The sequence below is a fragment of the Oryx dammah genome, unplaced genomic scaffold (assembly GCF_014754425.2).
Source record: "Oryx dammah isolate SB20612 unplaced genomic scaffold, SCBI_Odam_1.1 HiC_scaffold_4, whole genome shotgun sequence".
NCBI lineage: Eukaryota > Metazoa > Chordata > Mammalia > Artiodactyla > Bovidae > Oryx > Oryx dammah.
In genome coordinates this window covers 15635156-15662832 of record NW_024070188.1, presented here as the reverse complement: position 1 = coordinate 15662832, position 27677 = coordinate 15635156, and the positions used below count along the sequence as shown (strand labels likewise).

At 36.3% G+C, this 27677-nt stretch overlaps 1 protein-coding gene across 1 annotated transcript in view; it reads right to left on the bottom strand.

Moving 5' to 3' along the window:
• Positions 1–1630: 1630 nt before the first annotated feature.
• The window catches only part of LOC120862863 (triadin-like), a 76621-nt gene continuing 50574 nt past the window's right edge, over positions 1631–27677 (bottom strand). Inside the window, exons 8-11 of the mRNA XM_040239001.1 lie at positions 24186–24268; positions 22096–22134; positions 2106–2132; positions 1631–1657 (exon numbers count right to left, since the gene is read on the bottom strand). Of these exons, the coding sequence (XP_040094935.1) occupies positions 1646–1657; positions 2106–2132; positions 22096–22134; positions 24186–24268 (161 nt within the window). The 3' untranslated portion in view covers positions 1631–1645. The remainder of the gene's footprint in view (positions 1658–2105; positions 2133–22095; positions 22135–24185; positions 24269–27677) is intronic.

The window sequence follows — 27677 nt, the reverse complement described above, 5'->3', positions numbered from 1 at the left end:
GATCAGTTTCTGGAAAGACTGATTCCCCCGTGTAGTTTCTTTCTCACTCCCCATTTTTCTGGCTGAATTCCCATCTGGTACCACTAATTTTCCTACTACACTATCTGTTTCTAATCTCTTTATATATCTGTAATTAAATAAGTTTTTTCCAGGACGCCGATTCTGTCCCCACCTTCGAATTACCCTGGATCCACCGGGGCTGGACCCCGGCAGGTCCCATCATTTCATGACAAATAGATGGGGATACAATGGAAACAATAATGGACTTTATTTTCTTGGGCTCCAAAATCACTGCAGATGGTGACTGCAGCCATGAAATTAAAAGATGCTTGCTCCTTGGAAGAAAAACTATGACAAATCTAGACAGCATATTAAAAAGCAGAGACATCACTTTGCCAACAAAGGTCTGTATGTCAAAACTAGGTTTTTTCCAGTAGTCACATACAGATGAAAGTTTGGATCATAAAGAAGGCTGAGTGCTGGAGAACTGACGCTTTTGATTTGTGGTGCTGGAGAAGACTCTTGAGAGTCCCTTGGACAGCAAAGAGATCAAACTAGTCATTCCTAAAGGAAATAAACTGTGAATATTCATTGGAAGGACTGATGCTGAAGCTGAAACTTCAATATTTTAGCCACCTGATGCAAAGGGCCAACTCACTGGAAAAGACCCTGATGCTGGGAAATATTGAGGGCAGGAGGAGAAGGGGGTGACAGAGGATGAGATAGTTGGATAGCATCATCGACTCAATGGACATGAGTTTGAGCAAACTCCAGGAGATAGTGAAGGACAGGGAAGCCTGGTGTGCTGTGGTCTGTGGGATTACAGAGTCGGATACGACTTAGTGACTGAACAACCACATAATACTAATACTGTTGGGAGACATGAGTCAAAAGTTAACTGTTTTGAAAATCATTGTTGTGTTTTCTTTTAAATAGTGCCTGCTGCCTGCTATTGCCCTCAGAAATGTTCATCTGACTCAGGAGCCCCCCAAAATTAGAAGAGTAAGAGCAGCTCTTTCTCTGACAGGATGTCTGTGGTCTACAGCAATGAGCGAAAAATAGTCTTTAGTCATTTGTTTCTTCTGAACGATATAAATTTATCAGTGATTTCATCTTTGTAAATAGGACTTTTTCTAGGAAAAGGTAGTATACGTTTGTTTTATTTTAAAAAGTTGTTCAAGAATAAAATTTTAGTATAATATTTGCACTCAGACAGAATATTTGCAAAAAAGATATGCTATGGGGTTTTCTGGGAGGTTCAGCTGGTAGGGAATCCACCTGCAATGCAGGAGACCCCAGTTTGATTCCTGGGTATGGAAGTTCCCCTGGAGAAGGGATAGGCTACCTACTTCAGCAATCTTGGGCTTCTTTGGTGGCTCAGATGGTAAAGAATCAAATCAGGGAGACCTGGCTTCAATCCCTGGGTTGGGAAGATCCCCTGGAGGAGGGCATGGCAATACATTCTAGAATCCTTGCCTGGAGAATCTCCATGGACAGAGGAGCCTGGTGGGCTATAGTCCATGGGGTTGCAAAGAGTCAGACATGACTGAGTGACAAAGCACGGCACAGCACACACTCGTCATAAACATGGAGTGCAAGTATGAATCTGCACATTAAATGTACATACCTGGCTTCTCTTGTTTTTTCACTTGTGGCTCTAAAAATGAGTAAACATTAGTAATTATGATTGCATAAAAATATTTATTTCCTATTCTCATGTATATTTCTTTTATATAGTATTTATTATTTTCTAATCATCAATATATTTAATTTCCCTCTTCTTAAAATTGCAGCAGATTAATACACATACAAGTAAAGATTCCTCATTACCAACCACAATAAGAATTATTTTGAGAAAACATTGGAAATGTGCACTAAGGATTTTAATGAGAAATTAATGAAAGGTATTAATTTTTTCATCCAAAGAATGAAGGATTAAGGGAAATTTCAGCATAGCAAATCCTCAGAAATACAAGATAACCAGCACATTATCTACAAAAAATAGTTAAACCTTTGACTTTATGCAAAACACTCAACAATAGAATCAGAAGATGAGTAAAGCATGCATTTAAGATTTTTTAATATTTGATATGCACATAACATACGTGGAGACTTGGGCTTGACTTCTTTGCCTAGAAAAAGTTTAAAATTATTAAAAACAGAGTCATTTCATTGTTATTGGAGCAACATTGTGTATGATAGAATATCACATATTTGAAAGTCAAACACTGTAGATCCCAACTATCTTTATTTATGGAAATTTTTATAGGATATGTACATTAATGTCCAATAACAGCAGTTTAGTTTCATGGCACCATCAAAAGATACTTTTTTCACAAACTCTTGTATATAATGTTAACTGTTTAATCTAATGTTAAGGTAGAAGATATCATTTTATGTTGAGAAATTACTTTTAGCCTTTCATTACCCAAAATGAAAAGTTCAAGACTACTGTTTTCATTTCCATTAACATTATAAATATGTTATTTGTTCCAGTATGATATATTATGAAGTGACTGCTGCTGAATCTGCAATTCTTGATGATCTAAAGTATACTTGAATATATATATATATGAATTTATTGCATATTGGATTCTTAGTGTAAGGGTTCTCAAATTTTCTGTGAAAGTTCATATATATATATATATATATATATATATTTTTTTTTTTTTTTTACTTTGGAGCTATATGATCTCTGTTGGAGATCTATGGAGATTTTTTTGGAGCCACTATTTAACTCTGCTGTTGTAACACAGAAGCAGCTACAAACATTATGTAAATGAATAGACTAGCTATGTTCTAATAAAACTTTACTTACACAAGCTGGTAGCCAGTCTGCAGGACATTGTTTGCCAACCTCTGTCCTATCCATAGTCAATTTTAACTTTCTGTCTTGTCTCCACAAAGATTTTAACAGCAAACAAAGCACCTTTGATTCTGAATTCCCGTATAAATAGCATTCAATACCTTTCCATCACTGCTCCACTAAACTTCTAAGGAATGTCAGCTTTACTTGCTTTTTCCATTTGTTGACTCCCATTTAATTATTAAGTCACTGTCATCTAGCATCTATTCTCAATGTTATATTTATTAGACATCTGTGGTCACCAATCCTCCTTACTTTCCAATATCAACGAACATATGTAATTATATGGATCACTTTCTTCTTTCTAAATTTCTGTTCATTTGTCTTCTGCGAAGGAGGAACATAACATTTTCTATTATAATAAGATAAACATTTATACCATTCTCTTCATTCTTAAAAGTGTCCTAGTGACTTTGCCTCCTAGCTAAGATAAAATAAAGGGACTTGATTCGTTTTCATACTTGAAACTACAGGAAACAGAAGAAAATTATATACAATAAGGTTGGACAACAGACAATAGAGGCCAGTGACTCTTAAGTGATGAAAAACAAATGAGGTGTGCTCTATGATTATCCCAGGTTAATGCTGTGAGGAGTTGCAGCCAGTTAGTGCAGGCATGGAGCGGACTTGGTGACATCTAGCTGGGAATCTTGAGAAACCAAGGCAATGAGAGGTCAGCAGTCAGAATAATGTAAAGTGTTAGTTGCTGAGTCATGTCTGACTCTTTGTGACCCCCTGGACTGTAGCCCACCACGGTCTCTGCCCATAGAATTCTCCAAGCAAGAATACTAGAGTGGGTAGCCATGCCCTTCTTCAGGGGATCTTTCTGACCTAGGTCTCCTGTGTTACAAGCAGATTCTTTGCTGTCTGAGCTACCAGGGAAGCACCAGAATAATGTAAAGTAGGAAGCTAAAGATACTAGAAAGAGATAGAAAAGAGATAAAGTCTGGGGAATTTGTGGAAGGCTCCCTCAAGTCTTCAGCAAGTACTGATCAGCATATGCACATAAGGAAACTACTCGAGGTAGAGGAAGAAATATAAATATTACTACTGCAGTCTATAGTAAGTGTTGAAATTGGGTAGTGTCAGCCCATCAGCTTTGTTCTTTTTTTTTTTTTTCAGTTTCGTTTTGGATTTTATTCTGATCCATGTAAATGGGTAATTTTATTTGGATTTTATTTTATTTCGTTCTGGATTTTATTCTGATCCATGTAAATGCAACCCACTTCAGTACTCTTGCCTGGAAAATCCCATGGACAGAAGAGCCTGGTAGGCAATCCATGGGGTCGAAGGGTTGAACACGTCTGAGGGACTTCACTTTCACTTTATGTAAGTAAACTTTAGAATTACTTAGTTAACATGCACAAAATAACTTGCTGAGATTTTAATGGAAATTGCACTGAATCTATAGATCAAGTTGGGAAGAACTGACATCTTGATACTGAATCATCCCCTTTACATTTTATAAAGGGAATATCTCACAATTTATGGAAACATTTCCATTAAAAATTTTTTTTTCTATCAGAGTTTTCTTCCCTCTATTTTTTTAATTAGGGTTCAGCAATCTCTTCCTCAGAAAGCATTATCTGATATGGCTGCACAACTTTCCCCCTTTATGTGCCAACATTATGTTTTGGATATCATGATCATTGTTAAGCACAATCTACTGTCTAGAACATTCATCTTCCTTCTTCATCTGGCTAAATCCTGTTGATTATTCAGACCAGCTCTGGGGTCTGTGGTGAGACTGGCCACTCATTTTACTCTCCTCCTATGAGGATGGGCTGCCCAGGCTTGGGGAAGGGGAGTGCAGGGAAGGTGGATCTATTTTTCCCATGCTCCTCAAAGTATCTACTTATTTCTTTGCTTCATTCAGATGTTTTACCCCCTCAGAATCCTTGGCTCTTGTGAAGTTATTTTCATACACAGAGAGTTGTTTGGACTGAAGTTTCTTGAGAGGAAATGAACATTAGAAATTCCTGTGTCACCACCTTGCCAATGTCAGTCCTAAATATTCTTTAGCTCTTTTATGTTCCTACTTTCTTATCTTATACATTCAATTATGACAGTATATAATACCAGTTTAAAATCTGATGGTACTTCATAGGCAAGCACATTTGCAGATATATGAATGGATAAAATGCAAGTAAATGTTTGTTTATACATGGTCTAAACCTAAATATTTCCTAAGGTCCATATTTAGGCTGCAATAAACATAAGGACAAGTGTGGAATTACTTTTGGAGAAGCATACTGTTAAGGCAGCAGTTTTCAAACAGTCACACCACCTGGGAATTTAAAAATGTAAATTCTTAGTCCTATCCCTGGCCTTCAGAATCATAAGCTCTAGGGGTAGGCCAGCCCATCAGGTGTATCTGATACATGTTGAAGTTTGAGAACCATTGTTTGATAACCATGATTACGTTTGTTAATAGCATTCATTTAACAAAAAAACTAGGGCTTTTTTTTTTTTTTTCACAATTCTGAATTCCAGCTAATGGTGTATCTTATATTTCAGCAAACATAGTTTAATTAAAATCAGAGAAAGCTTTCAATCGACTGAGACATAAATGGGTAAGCTAAAAAAAGAACATGCTTATGTTGATTATAATGTGTCAGCTTTTCAATATAGATGACAGCAGTATTCTACTCAGATGTTTGTGATTGAGATCTGGAAAGTGTGATGTGAAATCAAATTCATATAAAACAAGAATATTTTATTTTTACAAAGAAAACCAAATCATTGTAACTTTGATGTTCTCATGGAAGTAGTAATTGACTCCACATTCACAGAATACATTTCAAATAGTAAGCAGCAATATAGTAAGCATATACAGACATAAATATATTTGTTCATTTTACTTATGGAGCTTTTAGATTTTTCTGTTTCTATTGTAGCTTTTATATTTTCTATATTATCTAAATATATTGAATTGTATTCAAAACGTCGGTGCAGTATTTCCTGTTTCTACCCTTACAATGCATATATTTAAAAGAATAAATGGTCATATTTCAACAAATAAAAAAAGAAAGTAAAAGGGAACAAGTTAAGAGCTAACATATTCTAAAATATTAGACACATGAATGATAAAAGTCACAGCATTTTAAAATTATATACATAAAAGAAAAAATAGCCTATCTCTATCTATACATAAAGGAATCTTGAAAGTAACATCTGACAAAATTAATAAAATTTTGACCTACTACAATCAGAAACTATTTACTTTGTAGGACACTGGGACAGGCAGTGATAAGATAACTTAAGTGCTGGGTTTAATTCTCATTCAGACACTCATTTACTGTAGAACCTTGGCATGGCCATTTAATTTGTTTGGTTCTCCTTTTCCAAAAAGAAAATAAATGTAGACAGTTAGATTAGATGATTTCTAAGATACCATCCAGGTTTTAAAATAATATATTTACATTAAATATGAATTTAAATCTAAATAGTAGATCACTTTTACTAGGAGACATAGTTTAGATGGTCAACCTGAAATGTTGCAGCATTAACTCCTCTTAGGTTTATTGCTCTTTAGTAAGTCTGTTTACTCAATTCCTGATAGATCTTCTGCTGTGGAAGCACATTTGTAAGTATAAGGCAGATTAACAAACCTTGTTTTTAAGAACAGTGATTTTGTTTCAGATATATCTCTAACACAGCTATTTAGTACAGAGCAGAAAATGGTTCTGTTGTAGATATATATCTTAGCCCAAAAGAACTACTTAACAGGCACTTTGGCTTTTAAATTGACTTGGAGATTAATATCTAAACTTTGTGCTATACATGTCGCATAAACAAGCCATCTGGAGGAGGCAAGGAAATGTTATAAGGACTTTTATATATGCCTGAATCAGTTCAAAGATACTATTACATTTTACTAAAAGTCACTATTTAGCTACGTTTCAATAAGTTTTTAAACTTTTAATTATCAAAATTAAAATGGAAAAGTATAAATGTTAAATATAAAAAATACATTACAAAACCCTAAAAGGAAATCTTCTCTGATTTGTATATGAACTTTTTCCTATAGAGGCAGCTTATCAAATGTACTGTGTAAAGTTACTTGGTTGAAACAATAACACAGTATTATTTATTTAATGTTCACAAATATATTTTTAGAGATTTAATGAAAACAGAATTAGCATTATTTATGTAGTGCTGGAAATCAGGAAAACAAAATACAATTAAGGCTTTTAAAAAAAGCTTTTAGTCTTCTAGAAACCATTTGGTAAGCAAGAATTGCCTTTAACACTTGAAACTAAATTTCCAGAATAATTTTATTTCATAATAGAGAGAAATGCATTATGGAATACAAGAAGTAAAATATTATTTATGGCTTTCTTTAAAAGTAGTATATTGATGTAGTGTTAGGAAAGTTCTTTAAGGTCTACTGTTTATGTACTTTCATGGATACATGAATCCAGAGAAATTTATATACAGAAACACTTTTTTTTCCTCCAGCTTCATTGGCTTTGCATTGTTCTAAGTCTTCTGCTACTGCTAAGTTGCTTCAGTCGTGTCCGACTCCGTGTGATCCCATAGACGGCAACCCACCATGTTCCCCCATCCCTAGGATTCTCAAGGCAAGAACACTGGAGTGGGTTGCCATTTCCTTCCCCAATGCATGAAAGTGAAAAGTGAAAGTGAAGTCGCTCAGTTGTGTCCGACTCTTAGCGACGCCATGGACTGCAGCCTACCAGGCTCAACTGCCCATGGGATTTTCCAGGCAAGAGCACTGCAGTGGGGTGCCATTGCCTTCTCTAAGTCTTCTAGGCACCAATTAATTTGTTAAACTTCTTGAAGCTGTACTAACAATAAATTTCTATGAAATCTTTTCAGTTATTCAAGCATCCTGCCTCTGACAATTCTGTTCTCACAATGCCTCCTAAATAGTTTATATTTTGCCTCAAATGTGTGGTGAGGGACCCTTTGAGTCCTACTTTTAATGTTCAAAAGAGATTAAAGCGATGTTGATGAAACTATTTAGCAGCAAATGTTTTGTCTGCACCAAGACCAGGTATGAGAGATTAGAGGAAGTTGGAGAGGGAAATGGCAACCCACTCCAGTATTCTTCCCTGGAGAATCCCATGGACGGAGGAGCCTGGTAGGCTACAGTCCACCAGGTCGCAAAGAGTGGGACATGACTGACTGAGTTCACTTTCACTTTCACTTTCAAGAGAAAAGCAATATAAAGAAAGTTAAGAGAAGTAATAGAATCATTTTGAAGTCTTTTTAAAATGTAGAACTTAATATAGTGGTGATACCACACCATAAATATCACACCATAATTATTCAACTATTCAATCATTCATTCAGCAAGTGCTGACCCAGGATTTAGTACATGTTAAGCACTTCAGTCCCCCAAGAATACCTAGCCTATAGAACTTACCTATTAATTGAAACAGAATTATTACAACAGTGTTTAATTCTGGTGAAAGTCATAGAAATTAGAACTGGTTGAACTCATTCAAAAGGCATAGAAAATTGTATCAATTCTAGATATGAAACCTATCCTTTGAAAGGTTGGAGAAAAATATAAAGAAATAAATGGACTTACTCCTTACTGACCCACCTAGCTAACTTTCTAAAGAAAAATGTATATATCAACAGGAAATTCAAACTTAATAAACTCAAAAACGAATCATGATCTATTATTCTCTCCTACAACCAAGTTCCCTATCTTTGTAAATGGTACCACATTCCACCAACAGTTTCAACCCAGAAGTTGGAAGTCACCCGGTATTTTTCTCCATGCTCTGCCATCCCTATTCAGTTGTTCAGAGTCCTGTTCCTTCCATCCGCTAAATGTATCTTGAGTGTACTTCCACTTGTTTATTTCATTCTCAGTTTGTGCCTCTGTTATAGCCTCGCATATCCTTTTCATCCTCCAGTTTTCTTTTCATCTGATGTCCTTCCCCCTCTTCTTGCCACCTTTCACCATACCATGCTCATTTATTAAGACAGCTCAGCTCTTGTCTCCATCACAAAACCTTTCTTGACCTCTTTTCACGGTGGGTTGAATGCTCCTAATCTGTGCTCGACATATCCAGTGCCAACCATCATTCCTTGCGTTGTAATCATCTGCAGTACTTGTGTGTGCTATATGCACTGTCACTTCATTCATGTGTGACTCTGCGACCCCATGGACTGTAGCCTTCCAGGCTCCTCTGTCCCTAGGATTCTCCAGGCAAGAATACTGGAGTGTGTTGCCATGCTCTCCTTCGGGGGATCTTCCCTACCCAGTCTTATTATTTGCAATGCTTAGTAATTATTTACTCATTTATCTTTCCCAAATAAACTATGAGATTCGCTAGGCAAGGACTGAAACTCTCACTTTAGTGTCCTTTACACTTGTTTATTATCTCACATATAGTCCACAATAATTGTGTTTAATGAACAATTCAGTTCAGTTCAGTTCAGTCGCTCAGTCGTGTCCAACTCTTTGCAACCCCATGAATCGCAGCATGCCAGGCCTCCCTGTCCATCACCAACTCCCAGAGTTCACTCAGACTCACATCCATTGAGTCAGTGATGCCATCTAGCCATCTCATCCTCTGTCGTCCCCTTCTCCTCCTGCCCCCAATCCCTCTCAGCATCAGGGTCTTTTCCAATGAGTCAACTCTTCGCATGAGGTGGCCAAGTACTGGAGTTTCAGCTTTAGCATCATTCCTTCCAAAGAAATCCCAGGGCTGATCTCCTTCAGAATGGACTGGCTGGATCTCCTTGCAGTCCAAGGGACTCTCAAGAGTCTTCTCCAACACCACAGTTCAAAAACATCAATTCTTCGGCGCTCAGCCTTCTTCACAGTCCAACTCTCACATCCATACATGACCACAGGAAAAACCATAGCCTTGACTAGATGGACTTTTGTTGGCAAGGTCTCTGCTTTTGAATATAGTATCTAGGTTGGTCATAACTTTTCTTCCAAGGAGTAAGCATCTTTTAATTTCATGGCTGCAGTCACCATCTGCAGTGATTTTGGAGCCCCCCAAAATAAAGTCTAACACTGTTTCCACTGTTTCCCCATCTATTTCCCATGAAGTGATGGGACCAGAGGCCATGATCTTAGTTTTCTGAATGTTGAGCTTTAAGCCAACTTTTTCACTCTCCTCTTTCACTTTCATCAAGAGGCTTTTGAGTTCCTCTTCACTTTCTGCCATAAGGGTGGTGTCATCTGCATATCTGAGGTTATTGATATTTCTCCCGCCAATCTTGATTCCAGCTTGTGCTTCATGCAGCCCAGCATTTCTCATGATGTACTCTGCATAGAAGTTAAATAAGCAGGGTGACAATATACAGCCTTGACATACTCCTTTTCCTATTTGGAACCAATCTGTTGTTCCATGTCCAGTTGTAACTGTTGCTTCCTGACCTGCATATAGGTTTCTCAAGTGGCAGGTCAGGTGAACAAGGGATCATGAAATTCTGTATCAGTGGAGGGTTGCTCTCTTGAGTAATACACACACTAGACACATTCCCACTGATGACCCATTGAAGATGCTGCTACAATATTTGGAAAGAGGTTACAAAAATGGAGTTCTTTAACTTTGTGACCCTGCAATAAAACATATTATCAAAACAGAAATCTTCCATTTTTTCCTCTACATAAGATATTTTTCAGATTTTATTGTGATCACTTTGCTTTGCGATACATGAAAAAACATGTGAAAGTCTATGCAAGGGATTTCTTATTAATGTGATTATTTTATCTAAGAAAAGGAAAAAATTATACTATGTTTAGATGTCACTATTGTGTAGTTTGGGCCTGGAATATAAAATGCACTGAAGAGCATTTTAGATTGATTAGCACCACCTGGCACAAGCATGGTTTAATTATTATTTACTGAACTATATTATTTTGCCAACAAGGGTCATCTAGTCAAAGCTACGGTTTTTTCAGTAGTCATGTACGGATGTGAGAGTTGGACCATAAAGAAAGCTGAGCATCGAAGAATTGATGCTTTTGAACTGTGGTGTTGGAGAAGACTCTTGAAAGTCTCTTGGACTGCAAGGAGATCCAACCAGTCCATCCTAATCAGTCCTGAATATTCATTGGAAGGACTTATGCTGAAGCTGAAACAACAATACTTTGGCCACCTGATAGGAAGAACTGACTCATTTGAAAAGACCCTGATGCTGGGAGGGATTGAAGGAGGGAGGAGAAGGGGACGACAGAGGATAATATGGTTGGATGGCATCACTGACTCAATAGACATGAGTTGGAGTAAGCTCTTGGAGTTGGTGATGAACAGGGAGACCTGGTGTGCTGTGGTCCATGGGGTCGCAAAGAGTCGGACACGACTGAGTGACTGAACTGAACTGAACTGAAACTATATTACCCTTAACACCCTTTCATTACATCCTGATATTTTAAGTGGGTCTTAGGGGAAAAAGTAAGACAGTAAGAAATGAGCCCCCATTATGATGTAAGCTCAGTGAGATTCAATCCTTAGTTTAAAGATCAGGGCATTGATTAAGGCATGGCTTAGGGGTGGAGGGTTTGTGAGGAGAACACATTAAAATGTCTGAATTTGGATAGGCCTGTTTAAAGTTGGCAGGCATGGCCTCAAAGGAACCATTATTTTTGCCATGTTAGTTATTGGTCATATCAATTTCAGTTCCAGAGCTCTAGAATATTATATTCTGAAACCAGGGATGTGAGAATAGAAGAGACAGTAGTTAATATTATTTCATTTTAACTATGCCCACATAAATAGTCTCATTTTCCTTTCTTAAGATGTTTTGGATCAAAAAGAGATTGAGGATAGGCTCAATTAATTAATAAAACTAGTATACTTTAGAATAACAAAGAAGATATAAACTAAGCAATATATTAACATGGCAGAAAACTGAATTTTTTGTAAATTTTGTAATATTCTATCAGACTAACTCACAAATTAGCCTGCAGTTAGAAATCTTTCTAATAGAGTTGACTTCTTAACAGGCAAGTGTTTAAAAAGCTCTTGAGTTTTTTTTTTTTTTTTTAATTTAGAAAAACAGATCATCAACTTCCTCTGGGGCAAGTAATAAAGTTTTCATTAGTGAATTGCTTTTGCCACCCTTAAAGCTCTCAATTCAAATCTCATTACTACCACCTTCCCCAATTAGTTTTTGGAGTGGGTTGAAATTGGGAAGGAGAATTTTCAGTGAAAATTTTATATAAAGGGCAAAAAGAGCACTTCTTTATTACCATAAATTACAGAAGGAAGAAAATCTTTCTGGAGAAAACATAAAAACTAAAAATTATGTCTTTTTAAGGAGTCTAAAATACATACCATTGAAGAAATATCTCTAAAGAAGATGCTGCTTTGTTTACACTAATACATAAGTAGAGTTTAGTAATTTTAAATGAGGCCATCATTATTCTTCCTTTTTCTCTTGATAGAGAGGGCTTTCCTAGGATTCATGGAGCATGAATCTTTCAACCAGCTGAGAAAAATCATACCTGTCACAGATTGATGCAGAAGTGACTAATGGGACTGTGCTTGATTGACTGAATTGGCTAAGACATATTTCATCTCCCAATCTCTAGAAGATACATTTCACCAGAAAAACCTAAGACTATAGTACTCAAGTCATTGTTATAAATGAAAAAGAGAAGATTTTAATACAGAGTGGTCAACATCCAAAGGTCAAACAGGAAAATGGTTGTATCTTTTTTCCACAAAATAAAAATTGCTTATCTGAAAGCCAATCACTTAAAAAACCTCAGATTTTTAAAAGACTATTAAATTTTAATTCTGGAAAATTGTCTCATGTATTTATTAGCATAATTTATAGCTAACACACTAAATGTTTATAGGTGCCCAGACCCAGGCTAAAAGCATTTTCAATAAAATACTGTAACATTTATAGTAACCCTCATGAACTCACTTTCTCATTTTAACAAATTAGGAGACAAGCTTCCAGGTCCATTTGACTGAACAACTAAATTCTTACTACATTTGTTCATTCAAAAACATTTACTGTATTCTTACTATGTGCTAGGAACTATTTCAGACACATGTACGAATGAAATAAACCAACAAATTGCTACCCTAAGGAACATAGAGTCTACTACCCCAATTTGTTATCAGTTAGTATCATCCACATTTATCTAACAACTGCTTTAGGCTTTCAGTTCAAAATACGTATACTACCACTCTTAACTTTTTTTTTCCACCACTGCCCCCATCATCTCTATTTATATTTTACTGAGAATAGAATGATAATACTGTATTTGAGGCTTGAAATTTGGCAGAAAACAATTATGTTGAATTGACCAAAAAGTTTGTTCAGGTTTGGCCAACCTAATTTATCTGTGATGTGTTGGCAAAAGGAAGGTAAACTATATTTTATGTTACTTTGAAGTCAAATAGGACAACTTGTGAAATTCTAAGTACTTTGCTCACTGCCATAGAAATTAAGTTGAGTATATGAGTGTGATCATCATTAATATGTTGAAAGAAGCTAGGTCATCCCACCTGTGAATTTTGTAACCTGGGAGTTCACTTTATTTTTATTCTGGTAATATTGCCTGTAACTTGAGCAAAATAATGAAACCTAAGTCACAAAATTTTATAGAACTGATTATATTATGCATGTATATGATTAAATCCTCTTGATTTATTAATTAAGTGCTCCACCAATTTGGTTATTTTTTCATTTTCCAGGATTTGGATTAGTTGGCATTCAATAAATGTCCTTGAACTTAAATGGTAAAAATTATTTCAATTTCTTGATTTCTTTGTGGTAATAATCCCTTTCAGAATATTATAATGACACATACCTACTGACAACTCAATAAATATTAGTTTACAGTAGGAACAATGGTTGACCTACTGCATTTGTATGGTTGTCTGTAGGGATATTTAAGAAGTATTTATCACTAATGCCACTTATCAGTGATTAGTTAAGTTTCCATGTCAGCATAATTTTAATACTTTTTTTTTAATCCAAAAGACAATTATTGCCTCCTCCTCCAAGAATTTACAGTAGAATTTTTTGTCTTCTTGATGTGGGAAAAAATAAAAGGACATTTTGAGATAGCAATGCCTGTGTATAAATTTATTATTTGTGTTGGCATATCTTCATTGTTCTAACTGTAACAGATAGTTTTTAGTCTTTCTCATTTAGTTTTTCTTCTTTTTAAAAATCAATGTTGTCACTACTTAAAAAAATTGTACTAGCTTTGATCTACTGCTCTATGGTAAATTAAAAAAATACTGAAATATATTTATATTACATTATGATAGACAAATTAATACAGTAACCAATTGGAACTAAGTTCTTTAAAAGATATAGGCCAGAGATACTTTGATAACTGATAGATATAAGGACATCCTGTTTTCTTTGACTGAGTCATTCACCCACTGTGTCAATATCTCAGCCAGCTGGTAAAATAAGAAGACTGCTTACCCCTGAGATTCATGTCCTTCGAGCAAAATTTGTTTATTTATTTATGATTATTAGTTATTATTAAGTTTATTTATTTATTTTAAACTTGAATGTGCATGTAGAAGCAGTGCCCATTTGCCTGTGTGTTGTTGGGAGAAAGGAATGATTGACTATTTAGTCACTTCCTGGGTGACCTAAGCCAACCAGTGCTCAGAAAGTGTGAGGCCCTTGTTGCTAGTTAGAAAGCAACCATTCAAAAACACATATGCACTTTGCATAAGCTAAGTTTATGGAGAGAAAAATGATGTATTTCTTGGAGATAAGGGCAAACATAGATGCCTATGAATTCTGTAATAGTCTTTCTCAAATTTTAATGTGCATACTAATAACTTCAGGGACTTGCTAAAAATCCATATCCTTATCCAGCAGTTATTGATGGGACCTAAGATTCTACATTTCTAACAAGCAACCAGGTGATGCTGATGTTATTTTGTGAACCACCCTTTGAATATCAAGGGTATAGATGATAATCTTTTTTTTGTTGTTGTTGCTTTCATAGCTGTTGAAGGCACTTTCACATACATTATATCACATGATTTAACAACAAGTCTATTTGCTTAGCATAATAGATTGTTGATGAGAACTCTATTTAATAAGCTATGTTTTTTTTTTTTATGGAAGTCACATACAGATGTGAGAGTTGGACCATAAAAAAGGCTGAGCACTGAAGAATTGATCCTTTTGAACTGTGGTGCTGGAGAAGACTTTTGAGAGTCCATTGGACTGCAAGGAGATCAAACCAGTTAATCCTAAAGGAAATCAGTCCTGAATATTCATTGGAAGGACTGATGTTGAAGCTGAAACTCCAATGCTTTGGCCATCTGATATAAAGAGCCAACTCATGGTAAAAGACCCTGATGCTAGGAAAGACCGAGGGCAGGAGAAGGGGGCAACAGAGGATGAGATGGTAAGATTGATTCAATGGACATGAGTTTGGGCATAGTTCTGAAGACAGTGAAGAACAGAGGAGCCTCGCATGCTGCAGTTCATGGGGTCACAAAAAGCTGGACATGACTGAGCGACTGAACAACAGCAACAAGGAATGAAAGACTCGGAACTTTTGATTAGTTGTAAATCACTCCATATCTATTGTCCTAGAGCTCCTCTCTCCATATCATCCTGCCTCTGTTGGTCTTTCACATTTTAAAGAACTGTCTGTGCATGTGCTATACCACAAAGCCTAGACATATGTCAAAAATAGATTTAAAAAAATATTAACTAACGCCTCCCTTTTCATGAGGATAATTTTGGTGAGCTGTTGCAGCTGTGGTGGCTTTTGTGTGACTTTCTGTCTCCTCTGAGAAGGAGAAGACTGCATAGCTCACAGCAAAGATAATATAGGAGCTGAGACACAAAGTTAGAAGAAATCCATTCAAGAAACATGGCTATCACACGATATGCTAGAGGAAAACATGTACAACAAGACCAAGGCTGGAGAACTGTGTGGTGTGTGTTTACAGGTAGAAAAAAGGGGGAAAAAGTAAGCGGCCAAAACTGGAGGCAAGGTAAACAGGTAAGATGCTTTTGATATGGAGCTGAAGTGAGAGCAGAATATTAAAAAAATCACTGAATAGATGAAAATCCATAGAACTGGTGATCTTTTTAAAATGTCTTTGTGGTGGGGCTATGGTGGTAGATTGGACAAATGGAAGCCCCACGAAGAAATATGCTGGGGGCAGCATAACGCAGCGGCGATGAACGTAACACTGTGCCCCTACAGACATCACGTAGAAAATGCGACGAGCATGGGCATGCGGTAGATCTTTGAGGCGAAGATGGAAACACGATGATTAATCATGGTTTGTATATTTACTCAGGCAAGAGATGATGAGAAGTAGAACTAGGATCTTACCAGGAGGGGAAAAAAGGAGAGACTAAATTTGGGAGACATATAACTTAGCATTTACCTGTATGTTGGGTTCTGAAAAAGGAGAAGCTAGCTGTAAATGACTCAGACGTTTAAGTCAGTGTAACTGAATTCTAAGTCAATGAGTTCCATTATTTGAGACAAAAATAAATAAATAAAGAGAATGTAAAGGGTATTAAGTTCAATTTTTAAACCAAATGACGTGCAAGCAAATTAAGCATGTGAAAATGTTGATGAGGCAGTGAGAAATGCAGTAATAGAACTGAAGATTTTGTTTATGAATATTAATTTTCCGATAAAAATTATTACATATGTAAATATTTTTGTTTTTAATTACATTACTACTTATAATTAATGCTTATTGCTTCCTGAAAAGAATATTTAGCTATTCTCCACTTACCTAATAAAATGCATGTCCTATTTGCTATCATTTTCACTGGGAGTGGGGGTAAAACCGAAGAATTTAGTGCCTAATAATATGGGATCTTCCTGACCCAAGGATAAAACCCAGGTCTGCTGCTTTGCAGGCAGATTCCTTACCATCTGAGTCACGAGGGAAGCCACATATGCCATGTCAAAAATAAATAATTGCTACAATGTTGATTCGGTTTTTAAAAATGTTGTCATCTTTTGTTGTTGTTTTATTTTTAACTCTGTTGGTTAAATGTTGTAGTTTCTGCCAAATAAAAAGTTTTCTTTTTCTTTTGATGAATAGAGATTATGAAGATGGTCAGATATTATCTAAAGGTTAGTATATTATGAAGAAAGGAAACTATGCCCTGTTTTTGGCAATGAACACATTAGTGGCCACCTTTCAGAAGAGATTTTAGGACAAAAGAGTACTCAGCAGAAGCATCCTCACCGACATTCAGCTTTAATTTAATCTATCCTTTCATAGTTTTCTCAAAGCTGGGAGAGGGGGTATATTTTCTTCCTCACCATTAAGTTAATGCCCTCCACCTATATTGTGTATCCCAGCCCTTGATCTGGGACAGGTCGCTTGGAATTAATATCTCCCTCTAGATTTCATGCTCCTCCTTTCCCTAGAATGCTCCACCCTATCACAAATATGAAAATGACAAACACAGCTCATTGATTCCACTTGCTGGAATATAGTATTTTGCCTCCTTTTAACAGCAAACTCCTGAAAAAAAGTAGTTGGGTGTTCTACTTGCACTTATTACTGATAAATTCTCTTATTAATTCCTCTAAGCTGCTTGCTACTTCCACCACTTTCTAAAAATGCTCTCTAGTGATGATCCAGATGGGTGGGGTGGGGGCAGGGTGGAAGGGAGGTCCACGAGGGAGGGATATGTATGCATGGTGTAGGTTGAGTCACTAAGTTATGTCTGACTCTTGTGACTCCGTGGACTGTAGCCTGCCAGAAGTTCATGTGATTTCCCAGGCAAGAATACTGGAGTGGCTTGCCATTTCCTTCTCCAGGGAATCTTCCTGAACCAGGGATTGAACCTGGGTCTCCTGCATTGCAGGCAGATTTTTTTACTGACTGAGCCACCAGGGAAACATAGCCAATTGATTTCATTGTACAGCAGAAACTAACACAACATTATAAAGCAATTATACGTCGATACAAAAATAAAAATGCCTTCAAGGGGCCATAAAATGACAGATTTTTGTTAAATATAAGGGCTTTTCTCAGTTATCACGCCCCTTGACTTTCCCGCGACATTAAGACTATTGATTTTTCTATTGATGCTTTTTCTTGAAAGCGTCTGGCCTTTAGGATACTGATACACTGTATCCCCGTCTTCCAGGTAACACACTCTCCTTTTTGACCTGTTCTTTTTCTTTTCCAAGAAGCTGCCCTCATTCTTTTCTCTTTTCTCTCCAAGTTCCGGTTTCTTGAAGAAATCCTTATCAGCTTTGGCTTCTAACTCCAGACCTCTAAACTTATGGATACACAGTGTGAGGAATCAAAGTGAAAGTTCCCTATTGCCCAGGGTCGCTAGTACATCTCTCTCTCCCCCAACCTGCAATTCCTCTGCAGCTTCTACCTTTGACCACCTTCTCCATCCTTTCAAGGTTGAGACCTTGGAGTTTTTGCTAATGTCATCAGTTTCTAGCCTCTTTCTGCGAGATAGGCTGACACTTACAAAAGTAGTGATATTAATTACACTATAGAGTGTGGTTGTGATTGTATATACTCAAATAATTGAAAGGGTGTATAACAAGAGGTTATTAGTATTTTTCAATGAGTTGCTAGGTCCTGTGATTTTCAAAAACTTAATTCCTAATAATTTCACACAGAATATTAGTCATGGCCATAAAAAATATTTAAAGTAAACAATTCACTTCCTTCTTGCTGCCTCTCTCTCCCTATCAAGTTCACTTACCTTTACAATACTAGATTACTATCAAAGCTCTTGAGTTGAATTTATGATTCAAAATTCTTCATGTAGAATTTCACCCTGCATGGCATTATAAGACTTAGGATGCGACTCTCTTCTCATTCACCTTCTAATCATCCAGACTTTTCACCCTGGTTTCCTAAGTCCAGTTTTCTAGATTTCCAGAACCATGCTCACATGTCTACACATCACTGCTGCAGTCTTCTTGTATCTTCTGTTCCTCTGTGGCCCCTGGAATCTCCTTTGGTTCTTGGTCCTCTTCTCACTGTCTCTTCTCAAGTCACGTTCATCCCTGCCTCTGACTAACTCCTGAATATAACTCCCATTTATTGAATCTGAACCAAATAGAACACATCAACTCAATTTCTTATTAACAACTCTATCAGGTGGGTGTAATGATGTTTATTCAATAGATAAAATACTGAAACTCAGAAACATGAAGTAATTTAAGTCCCATCCCTAGCAAGTGGCAAGACAGTAAAATTCATGTTTTTCTTCTATAAAGTTGGCTTCCACCATGCTTTATAGTCACCTTCCTGCCTCAGATGCTCTTGCATACTCCTAAAATCCCAGCTTAATCCATCATCTCCCCGAAGTTTCAATGATTAGCACAGACTATAGGAATGCCCCCTCTCTCTAAACTCCTAGAGACTCTTCACTAATGTAACTAATTATCTGAAAGCCATCTTTCAATAGTTCATGTCTATGCCCTTGGTTAGACTCTCTTGGGATGGAAAACTTTGTTTCACCAAGCACAGTTCTTAACATATGGCAGTGATATTAGCATAATATATGTTGTTAATAAATTGTGAATTGATCATGTTTTATAATAAAATATGTCATTGGTTCTGATTTCTCTTTCCTTTTACAAAGATGAAGATAAACATAACATAAAAAAAGACAAAAATATTTAATGTAAAGTACCTGATGCAAAGAACTGACTTCTTGGAAAAGACCCTAATGCTGGGAAAGATTGAAGGCAAGAGAAGGGGATGACAGAGGATGAGATGGTTGGATGGCATCACCGACTCGATGGACACGAGTTTGAGCAAGTTCAGGAGTTGCTGATGGACAGGGAAGCCTGGCGTGCTGCAGTCCATGGGATTGAATTTATAGTGCATATATTACTTTTTCAATTATATATCAAAAGTAAAATAAGCCATGAAATACAGTGTTGTTTATAGGAATGGGTGACATGATGCAACTTTTAACTGACCAGCAATTTTTTGCTGATACCAGTAAGCCTGCTAACAACAGGAGAGCAATTTTTATACATAGCTTTTCCTTTTTTTGTAAATATATCTAAAGCTCAATTATAACTTGTGATGTTAAGATTCAATGTATCATTTTGTCTTTATCATGTACTTTTTTCACTGTTTAAAATTGCTAATTTTTCATTTATCATCCAGAGAACACATACTTTCAGATTTTATGCTGCAGCTTAGTCACTCATATAGTCTGTGACCCTATGGACTATGGCCCGCCAGACTCCTCTGTCCATGGGATTCTCCAGGCAAGAATACTGGAGTGGGCTGCCATTTCCCTCTCCAGGGGATCTTCCTGACGCAAGGATCAAACCGTGTCTCTTGTGTCTCTTGGCAGGTGGATTCTTTACAACTGGTGCCACCTTGGAAGCCCTTCAGATTTTATAAAGTCACTCAAATGATTATGTTCATTCATTAAAAATACAAAAATACTTAAACAATTCCTTTTGATATGTTGGCAGTACTTTTTGTACAAATGAAAATAATTCAGGTTAATATTTAACCTATACATGGAATGGTGAAGCAAGAATTACTTAAATGTATGCTAAAATGTGTAAAAATGTGCTCAGGTATATGCAAATACTTTAAAACCAATTATACGAATTTCTGGGCTGGGTGAAGCACAAGTTGGAATCAAGACTGCAGGAAGAAATGTCAATATCCTCAGATATGCAGATGACTACCACCCTTTGGCAGAAAGCGAACAGCCTCTTAATGAAAGTGAAAGAGGAGAATGAAAAACCTGGCTTAAAACTCAACATTCAAGAAACTAAGATTGTGGCATCTGGTCCCATCACTTCATGGCAAATAAATGGGGAAACAATGGAAACAGTGACAGAGTTTATTTTCCTGGGCTCCAAAATCACTGCAGATGGTGACTGCAGCCATGAAGTTAAAAGATACATGCTCCTTGGAAGAAAATTATGACCAACCTAGACAGCATATTTAAAAAGCAGAGACATTACTTTGACAACAAAGGTCCATCTAGTCAAAGTTATGGTTTTTCCAGTAGTCACATAAGGATGTGAGAGTTGGACCATAAAGAAAGCTGAGTGCCAAAGAATTGAAGCTTTTGAACTGTGGTATTAGAAGACTCTTGAGAGTCCCTTGGACTGAAAGGTCAAACCAGTCAATCCTAAAGGAAATCACTCCTGAATATTCATTGGAAGGACTGATACTGAAGCTGAAGCTCCAATACTTTGGTCACCTATGGGAAGAACTGACTCACTGGAAAAGACCCTGATGTTGGGAAAGATTGACTGCAGGAGAAGGGGACAACAGAGGATGAGACGGTTTGATGGCATCAGTGACTTGATGGACATGAGTTTGAGCAAGCTCCGGGAGTTGGTGATGGGCAGGGAAGCCTGGCATGCTTCAATTCATGGTGTCACAAAGAGCTGGACACGACTGAGTGACTGAACTGAACTGAACTGATATGAATGTCTGCATGTACACTGTATCACTTTCACTGTAAGGAGAGATATAGATATAACCTTCTTTTGCATATGTAGTAGATACAGGTGTATAGATATCTTCATAAAGATCTTCACAGAGATATTTTATATCTTTATCTTCATAGAGTATATAAAATATTTGGACTGGACTAGCCCTAGAAAGATTGTAATTAAAAGAAGTTTTCATCAGGAATTTTAGTGTTTTCTTCCTGTCCTTTATTCTATAAAGTTCCTTCTTCTAACTTTTAATATCTGTCTTAAAAATGACCAGCTAATCTCTTGTCTTCTTTTCTCACAAAAATTTTCAGGAAGTCTTTTTTAAAAGAATTCCTATTTTCAAATTAAAGGTCAGTAATACAATGGATTATCTCTCCTAAAATATGTGGATATTCAAATAGTAAGGGAGAAAATGATTGAACTTTTATGTTAAACCATATGAAACTAGTTTTTTAGGTAAAAGATGTTCAAGTGTAGGTGATTCCATAAGGTTCAACCAATTATAAGATTTAGGCATTTGTCACAATCTGGCTACATCCTCTGAAATTCAGATTGTCCCCTTAGCACTTTGAAAACAGTATTCAGTTGCCCACTAGATAAATAAGGAACAGCATATGTTAACAGGTCCAATACTTGGACAAACAACTAAAATCTGCTACCAGAAAAAAGAACCCATATTAATTTTAGCATACATCTGTTTATTACTTATTACAATGAAAATATATGAAATACAAAAATATTTTTCAATGTTTTCAGCCTTGGACAGCCTGATCGTAACACCAGCCTTGTTCATGATAAACAGAATATACATTAAAAGGTAAATCTTACAAGGTTTCCTTACCTGCTTTGGACATCTTTTCATCTTTTTTAATTTCAGGTTCTGCGGTAAAACAAACAAATTGGAAAAAAATAAGCATTTTTAAAAAACAGTACTAAATGGAACAATAGGCAGGCTTTAATAGATTTTTCTCATTTGTTCTCAGTTTCAATTATAGTTTCATACTTTAAACAATATACAAAGGAATATGTATTTGAAATAAACTATAAAGTAACAAGCAAAAGTGTTTTGATTTAAATTTCTATTAAAAACTGAAAAGTTTTAATATACTAATCAAGAAATTTGGCATTCTGTCTTCAATAAGAACCATCTATTATGATTCATAAATTCTCTTAGCATTGCAGATAAGGAAATCAGCCAAAACTGCTCAGGAAAAAATGTGTTGTAATTTTTCCTAATTTGACCAATTTAAGCAATTTACTTTCTTTTTTTTTTAATTTTATTTTTACTTTATTTTACTTTACAATACTGTATTGGTTTTGCCATACATTGACATGAATCCACCATGGTTGTATACAAGCTCCCAATCCTGAATCCCCCTCCCACCTCCCACCCCATATCATCTCTCTGGATCATCCCCATGCACCAGCCCCAAGCATCCTGTATCCTGTATTGAACATAGACTGGCACTTCGTTTCTTACATGATAGTATACATGTTTCAATGCCATTCTCCCAAATCATCCCACCCTCTCCCTCTCCCTCAGAGTCCAAAAGCAATTTCTATTTTTGAAAATATACATTGAATTCATGGAGCTCCACCTGGTGGTTAATTTAATCATTTCAAACTGGTATAATTATTGTTTTTACTAGTATTTGTTATTAATTTTATAAAATAAAAAATGGCTTAACTTTGGTATAATAATATAAACACATTAAAATAAAATATTGTCCTTTCTTACTGTCCTAGGACATTGCATTTGTCTAGAAACTCTGCATTCTAACTTAAGTATAGGATAAATATAGTATTTTGAGCTATCTTCATGACACTATCCCAACCACTGCAATAATTGCATATTTTCATATTTCCCAATCCTTTCCCGTATTTAAACAATTTTGCCTCGGTCTCAGAGTTCTCCTTTGTTGGCATAAATTCTTGTTTTGATTAATGGAAGGGTTCTGGTACATTACAAATTTTTCCTCCTTTCAAACAGCAGAAAACCTGAGCTTGTGGTTGGGCTATTAGTATAAATTTTGTGTCAGGCATAGTGCTAACTGGCTTTATTTAGGGCTTGGCCTAATAGGGTCTATTTTCTAAAGTTACATTAAAAAAAAAAAAGCTTGTTTGCTTAACTGCAGAATTGTCTGTAATACAGAATTACATAGCCACTGACCCTACTTCCTATAACACTTGAGTGCACATCCCGTGAAAAGTGACTGTCGGTGCTATTATTGCACATCCACACTCCCTGGCACGTATCTCTCTTTTCCAGTTAATACATTCATTAGCTGGGAAGAGATGGAGTTGCTCAGTTGTGTGCAACTCTGCCATTCCATGGACTGTAGCTTACCAGGCTCCACTGTCCATGGAATTTCCCAGGCAAGAATACTGGAGTGGGTTGCCATTTCCTTCTCCAGGGGATCTTTCCGACCCAGGGACCAAACCTGGGTCTCCCACATTGCAGGCAGACGCTTTACCCTCTGAGCCACCAGGGAATCCCGTACACTATTTTAATGTTTCCTATGTGCCTTAATGTTATATAAAGTTTTATTATACATTTTTTAAATTAAATTTTTCTTTATTGTCTGTATACTGTCATTAGATTTTAAGTTTCATAAGAGCAAGAGCTGTGTCTTGTTCACTACTGAAATATCAGCATTTGGTCAAATATCTAACGGGTGGTGTTATGATCAAGAAATATTGTTGAATGAATGACTGAACAAAACAAATACAGGCAAAGAAATATGGAGCAAAAAAATATAGAAAAAGACAAAATGCTCCCTCCTGTGTATCTGTAGTCCCAGAAGAAATTGATTAATCCCATGGTTCTAGTGTTAAAGAAAAATTCAGTGTCCTAGGATGGGGTCCATAGGCATTTTGTTCATCATGTAGAACTGTCTGTTTGAAAGTTTTTCTTCTCACTTTTCTTCTCACCTGTTTTTCTCCCCTGTCAATCACATTGCCATTATAATCTTGAAATGGAATCATTTTAGCCTTGGTACTTATCAAAAGATCTTCTATAAAAAATAAAAGTTGTGGGGAATATTTTTATCAGCTATGTGCACAGTACAATCAGAACCAACTTCTACCTTGTTCATGAAATTTTATAATTTTATAATTATATAAATGTCTTATCATCATTCAACATGTACGGGGCTATGGACCCTCTCATGATGCTAGAACTACTGACTTTTGGTGTTATGTAAACACTAACAAGATAAACGCACAATTTAGGAATTCTTGGCAAGGGTGGAAAGAAGGCTCTTGGACGTATAATCTAGCTTAAAGAGCAAGCTCATTTATTTAGTTTTGTTACCTTGGGCATAACTTAAGGCCTCGTCTCAATTTTGTCATTGCTGAAATGGAGAAAATAATGTGAAACTGATCAGAGAATTAAGAGTAGCATATAGACAAAGCTTACTTTAAAACCATGCTCATGAACTTAAATCGCAGCACCTCCCAAGGAAATTTTCTTTTGTTCTTACACAATTGGGATTTTACCCTTGAATATGCAAAGCAGGAATTGATAGGTGAGTATTTCTAAGGTGAACATCTCTTTTATTAGGCTACTTGGTCACTATGAACTCAGTGTCTTTGTTTTGTAGATGGCATTTTTACTGAAGCTTATCTTTGAGTCATATATAGATGCCCGTTCTTAGTCATATCAAAGTGATAACTAGATATATGTCTTATATACATAGACATATTTTATGTATATATGTTATTGTTGTTCAGTCACTAAGTGGTGTCCAACTCTGCAAACCCATGGATTGCAGCACACCAGGCTTCTCTGTCCTTCACTATCTCCTAGAGTTTACTCAAACTCATATCCGTTAAGTCAGTGAAGCTATCTAACCATTTCACCCTCTACCGCCCTCTTTTCCTTCTGTCTTCAGTCTTCCCCAGCATCAGGGTCTTTTCCAGTGAATCGGCTCTATGTATACATTGTTCAGTTGCTCAGTTGTGTCCGACCGTTTGCAACCACATGGACCGCCAGGCTTCTCTGTCCTTTACCAACTCCCTGAGCGTGCTCAAACTCATGTCCATTGAGTCGGTGATGCCATCCAACCATCTCATCCTCTGTCATCCCCTTCTCTTCCTGCCTTCAATATTTCTCAGCATCAGGGTCTTTTCCAATGAGTTGGCTCTTCGCATCATGTGGCCAAAGTATTGGAACTTCAGCTTCAGCATCAGTCCTTCCAATGAAAATTCAGGGTTGATTTCCTTTCGGATTGACTGGTTTGATAAAAACAATATATATGTCTACAATAATGTGTGCTCAGTCATGTCTGACTCTTTGTGACTCTATGGACTGAGACCACCAGTCTCTGATGTCAATGGGATTTTCCCAGCAAGAATACTGGAATGGGTTGACATTTACTCCTGCACAGAATTGTCCCAACACAGGGATCAAACTCACGTCTACCCGTGTCTCCTGCATTGAAGGCAGATTCTTTACCCCTGAGCCATTGGGAAATCCCTATATATGTATATACTTTTTTTTTTTTTAAGTTTAGTCAAAAAGTTTCACTGAAGTTTCAGGAAACTAAGGGCAGTGATTGATGCTGAAGATTGTAATCTGGAAGCTAAAAAAAGAGAATAGGAACTTTTATTTTCACCCCATCTATACTGCTAGAACATTTTTACCATTATTATTATATAAGAAAAATATATGGTTTCCAAAAACATTTTTCACATGAGCCCTTCTTTTGAGCTTCACATACAAGCACTACAGAAACATGGAATCAAACAATCCCCAAGCTGAATGGCTGAAGCAGACAGGCTGCCAATTCGTATGTAGCACTGAGTTTTCCAGGCAGCTGATTTCATTTATGAAATGTAAATTGCTGGTGGGCCTGGGGAGGGGAGCTTCATTAATGATTTTTCAATGTCATCAACACTGCATTCTCAAGAGAAGCAGGCCAACCAAATTTAAACATGCATATGCTAGAGTTTAAAAAAGGGCAGCAGTGGAAAAAAACTTTGTTTAGGAGTCTCTGCTTTGTCTTCACAAATCAAAAAGAAAGTATAAATCCCAAGAATGTGCATTCTTTTTCAAGTGTCTCCATTTTCAATACTTTGCAAGTTAGAAGCTGAATGCAACTACTCTTTCTTTTACAAATCTTTTTTTATCATTATCACACAATACAACAATTTATCATTATCACACAATTATTTGCTTCTTCAGCACATAGAAGTTTTATATGTGGAATAAAATATAATAATAATTCTTGGTTTTGCAACCAATGGTGTTTTGCATATTCTACATGGCACTCAGTAAGTGTATTATATGCATTATCTAAAATTTGTTTAAATAATGTTAAATATTCATGTTAAATATTCATAAATATTTATTAGCTCTCTAACCACAGTAGAATACAAACTTCCTGAGTCCTGGGATGATTTTCCATTTTATTTGTTGTATGATAGTGCCCAGATCAGTGCTTTGCACAGACTAGGAATCAATAAATATTTGTTGTATGGATGAACATACACACCTAATATAAACCTAATATTACACCCACTTTACAGATAATAATATTGAGGCCTACAGATAATAACATTGAGGCTTAATACTTATCTATGTATGTACCCCCTAGTAAGTGGAAAAACTGGTCTCTGAATACTGATTTTTCCCAACTCCAAAATGTGAAGCATTTGTAAGCACACTGCTATGGGTTCCCCTGGTGGCTCAGACAGTAAAGAATCTGCAAGAAAGGAGACCTGGATTCAATCCCTGGGTCAGGAAGATCTCTTGAAGATGGGAATGGCTTCCAGTATTCTTACTGGGAGAAAACCATGGGCAGACAAGCCTGGTGGGCTACAGTCTATGGGGTCGCAAAGATTTAGACACGACTAAGGGACTAACAAACACATAAGCACACTTTTATAACTACTGTTGATATAGGTAGAATGAATGTTTTTAAATATCTCACACAAAAAAACTACATAGAAAGCCACATACTACATCTTATAGGAACACATTCTTAACAGAGTCATTAAGATTGTAATTGGCATGAACAGTAAAGCCATTGAGGTTTCTATTTTTTTCAGCCAGTCATTAAATAATGAATCATATAAACAATTTCCTAAATTAAGCTGGTTAAACTAGATAAATAGACTGACTATTGATAAAATATTGATAACTGTCTCACTCACTGCCAGAGCAGTAGTTAATATTTAGTGGCATGGAGAGACTTTACATTCAAAATCAGGTCACCAAATCCATTTGTATGAAATATATAAAGGAGCTTCAGTATTGTTTTTCTTAGTCAATTGTATGTCAGTTTTGGTCTGAGGGAGTCTAGAAAGCCTGCTAGCAAAGGAGGCAGGTCATGCTGCCAGGCATGAGTCCCAAATGTACCTTAGGTGACTGTGTGACCTGGGCGATTCACTCCTAGTGCTTCAATTTTCACATTAATGAAA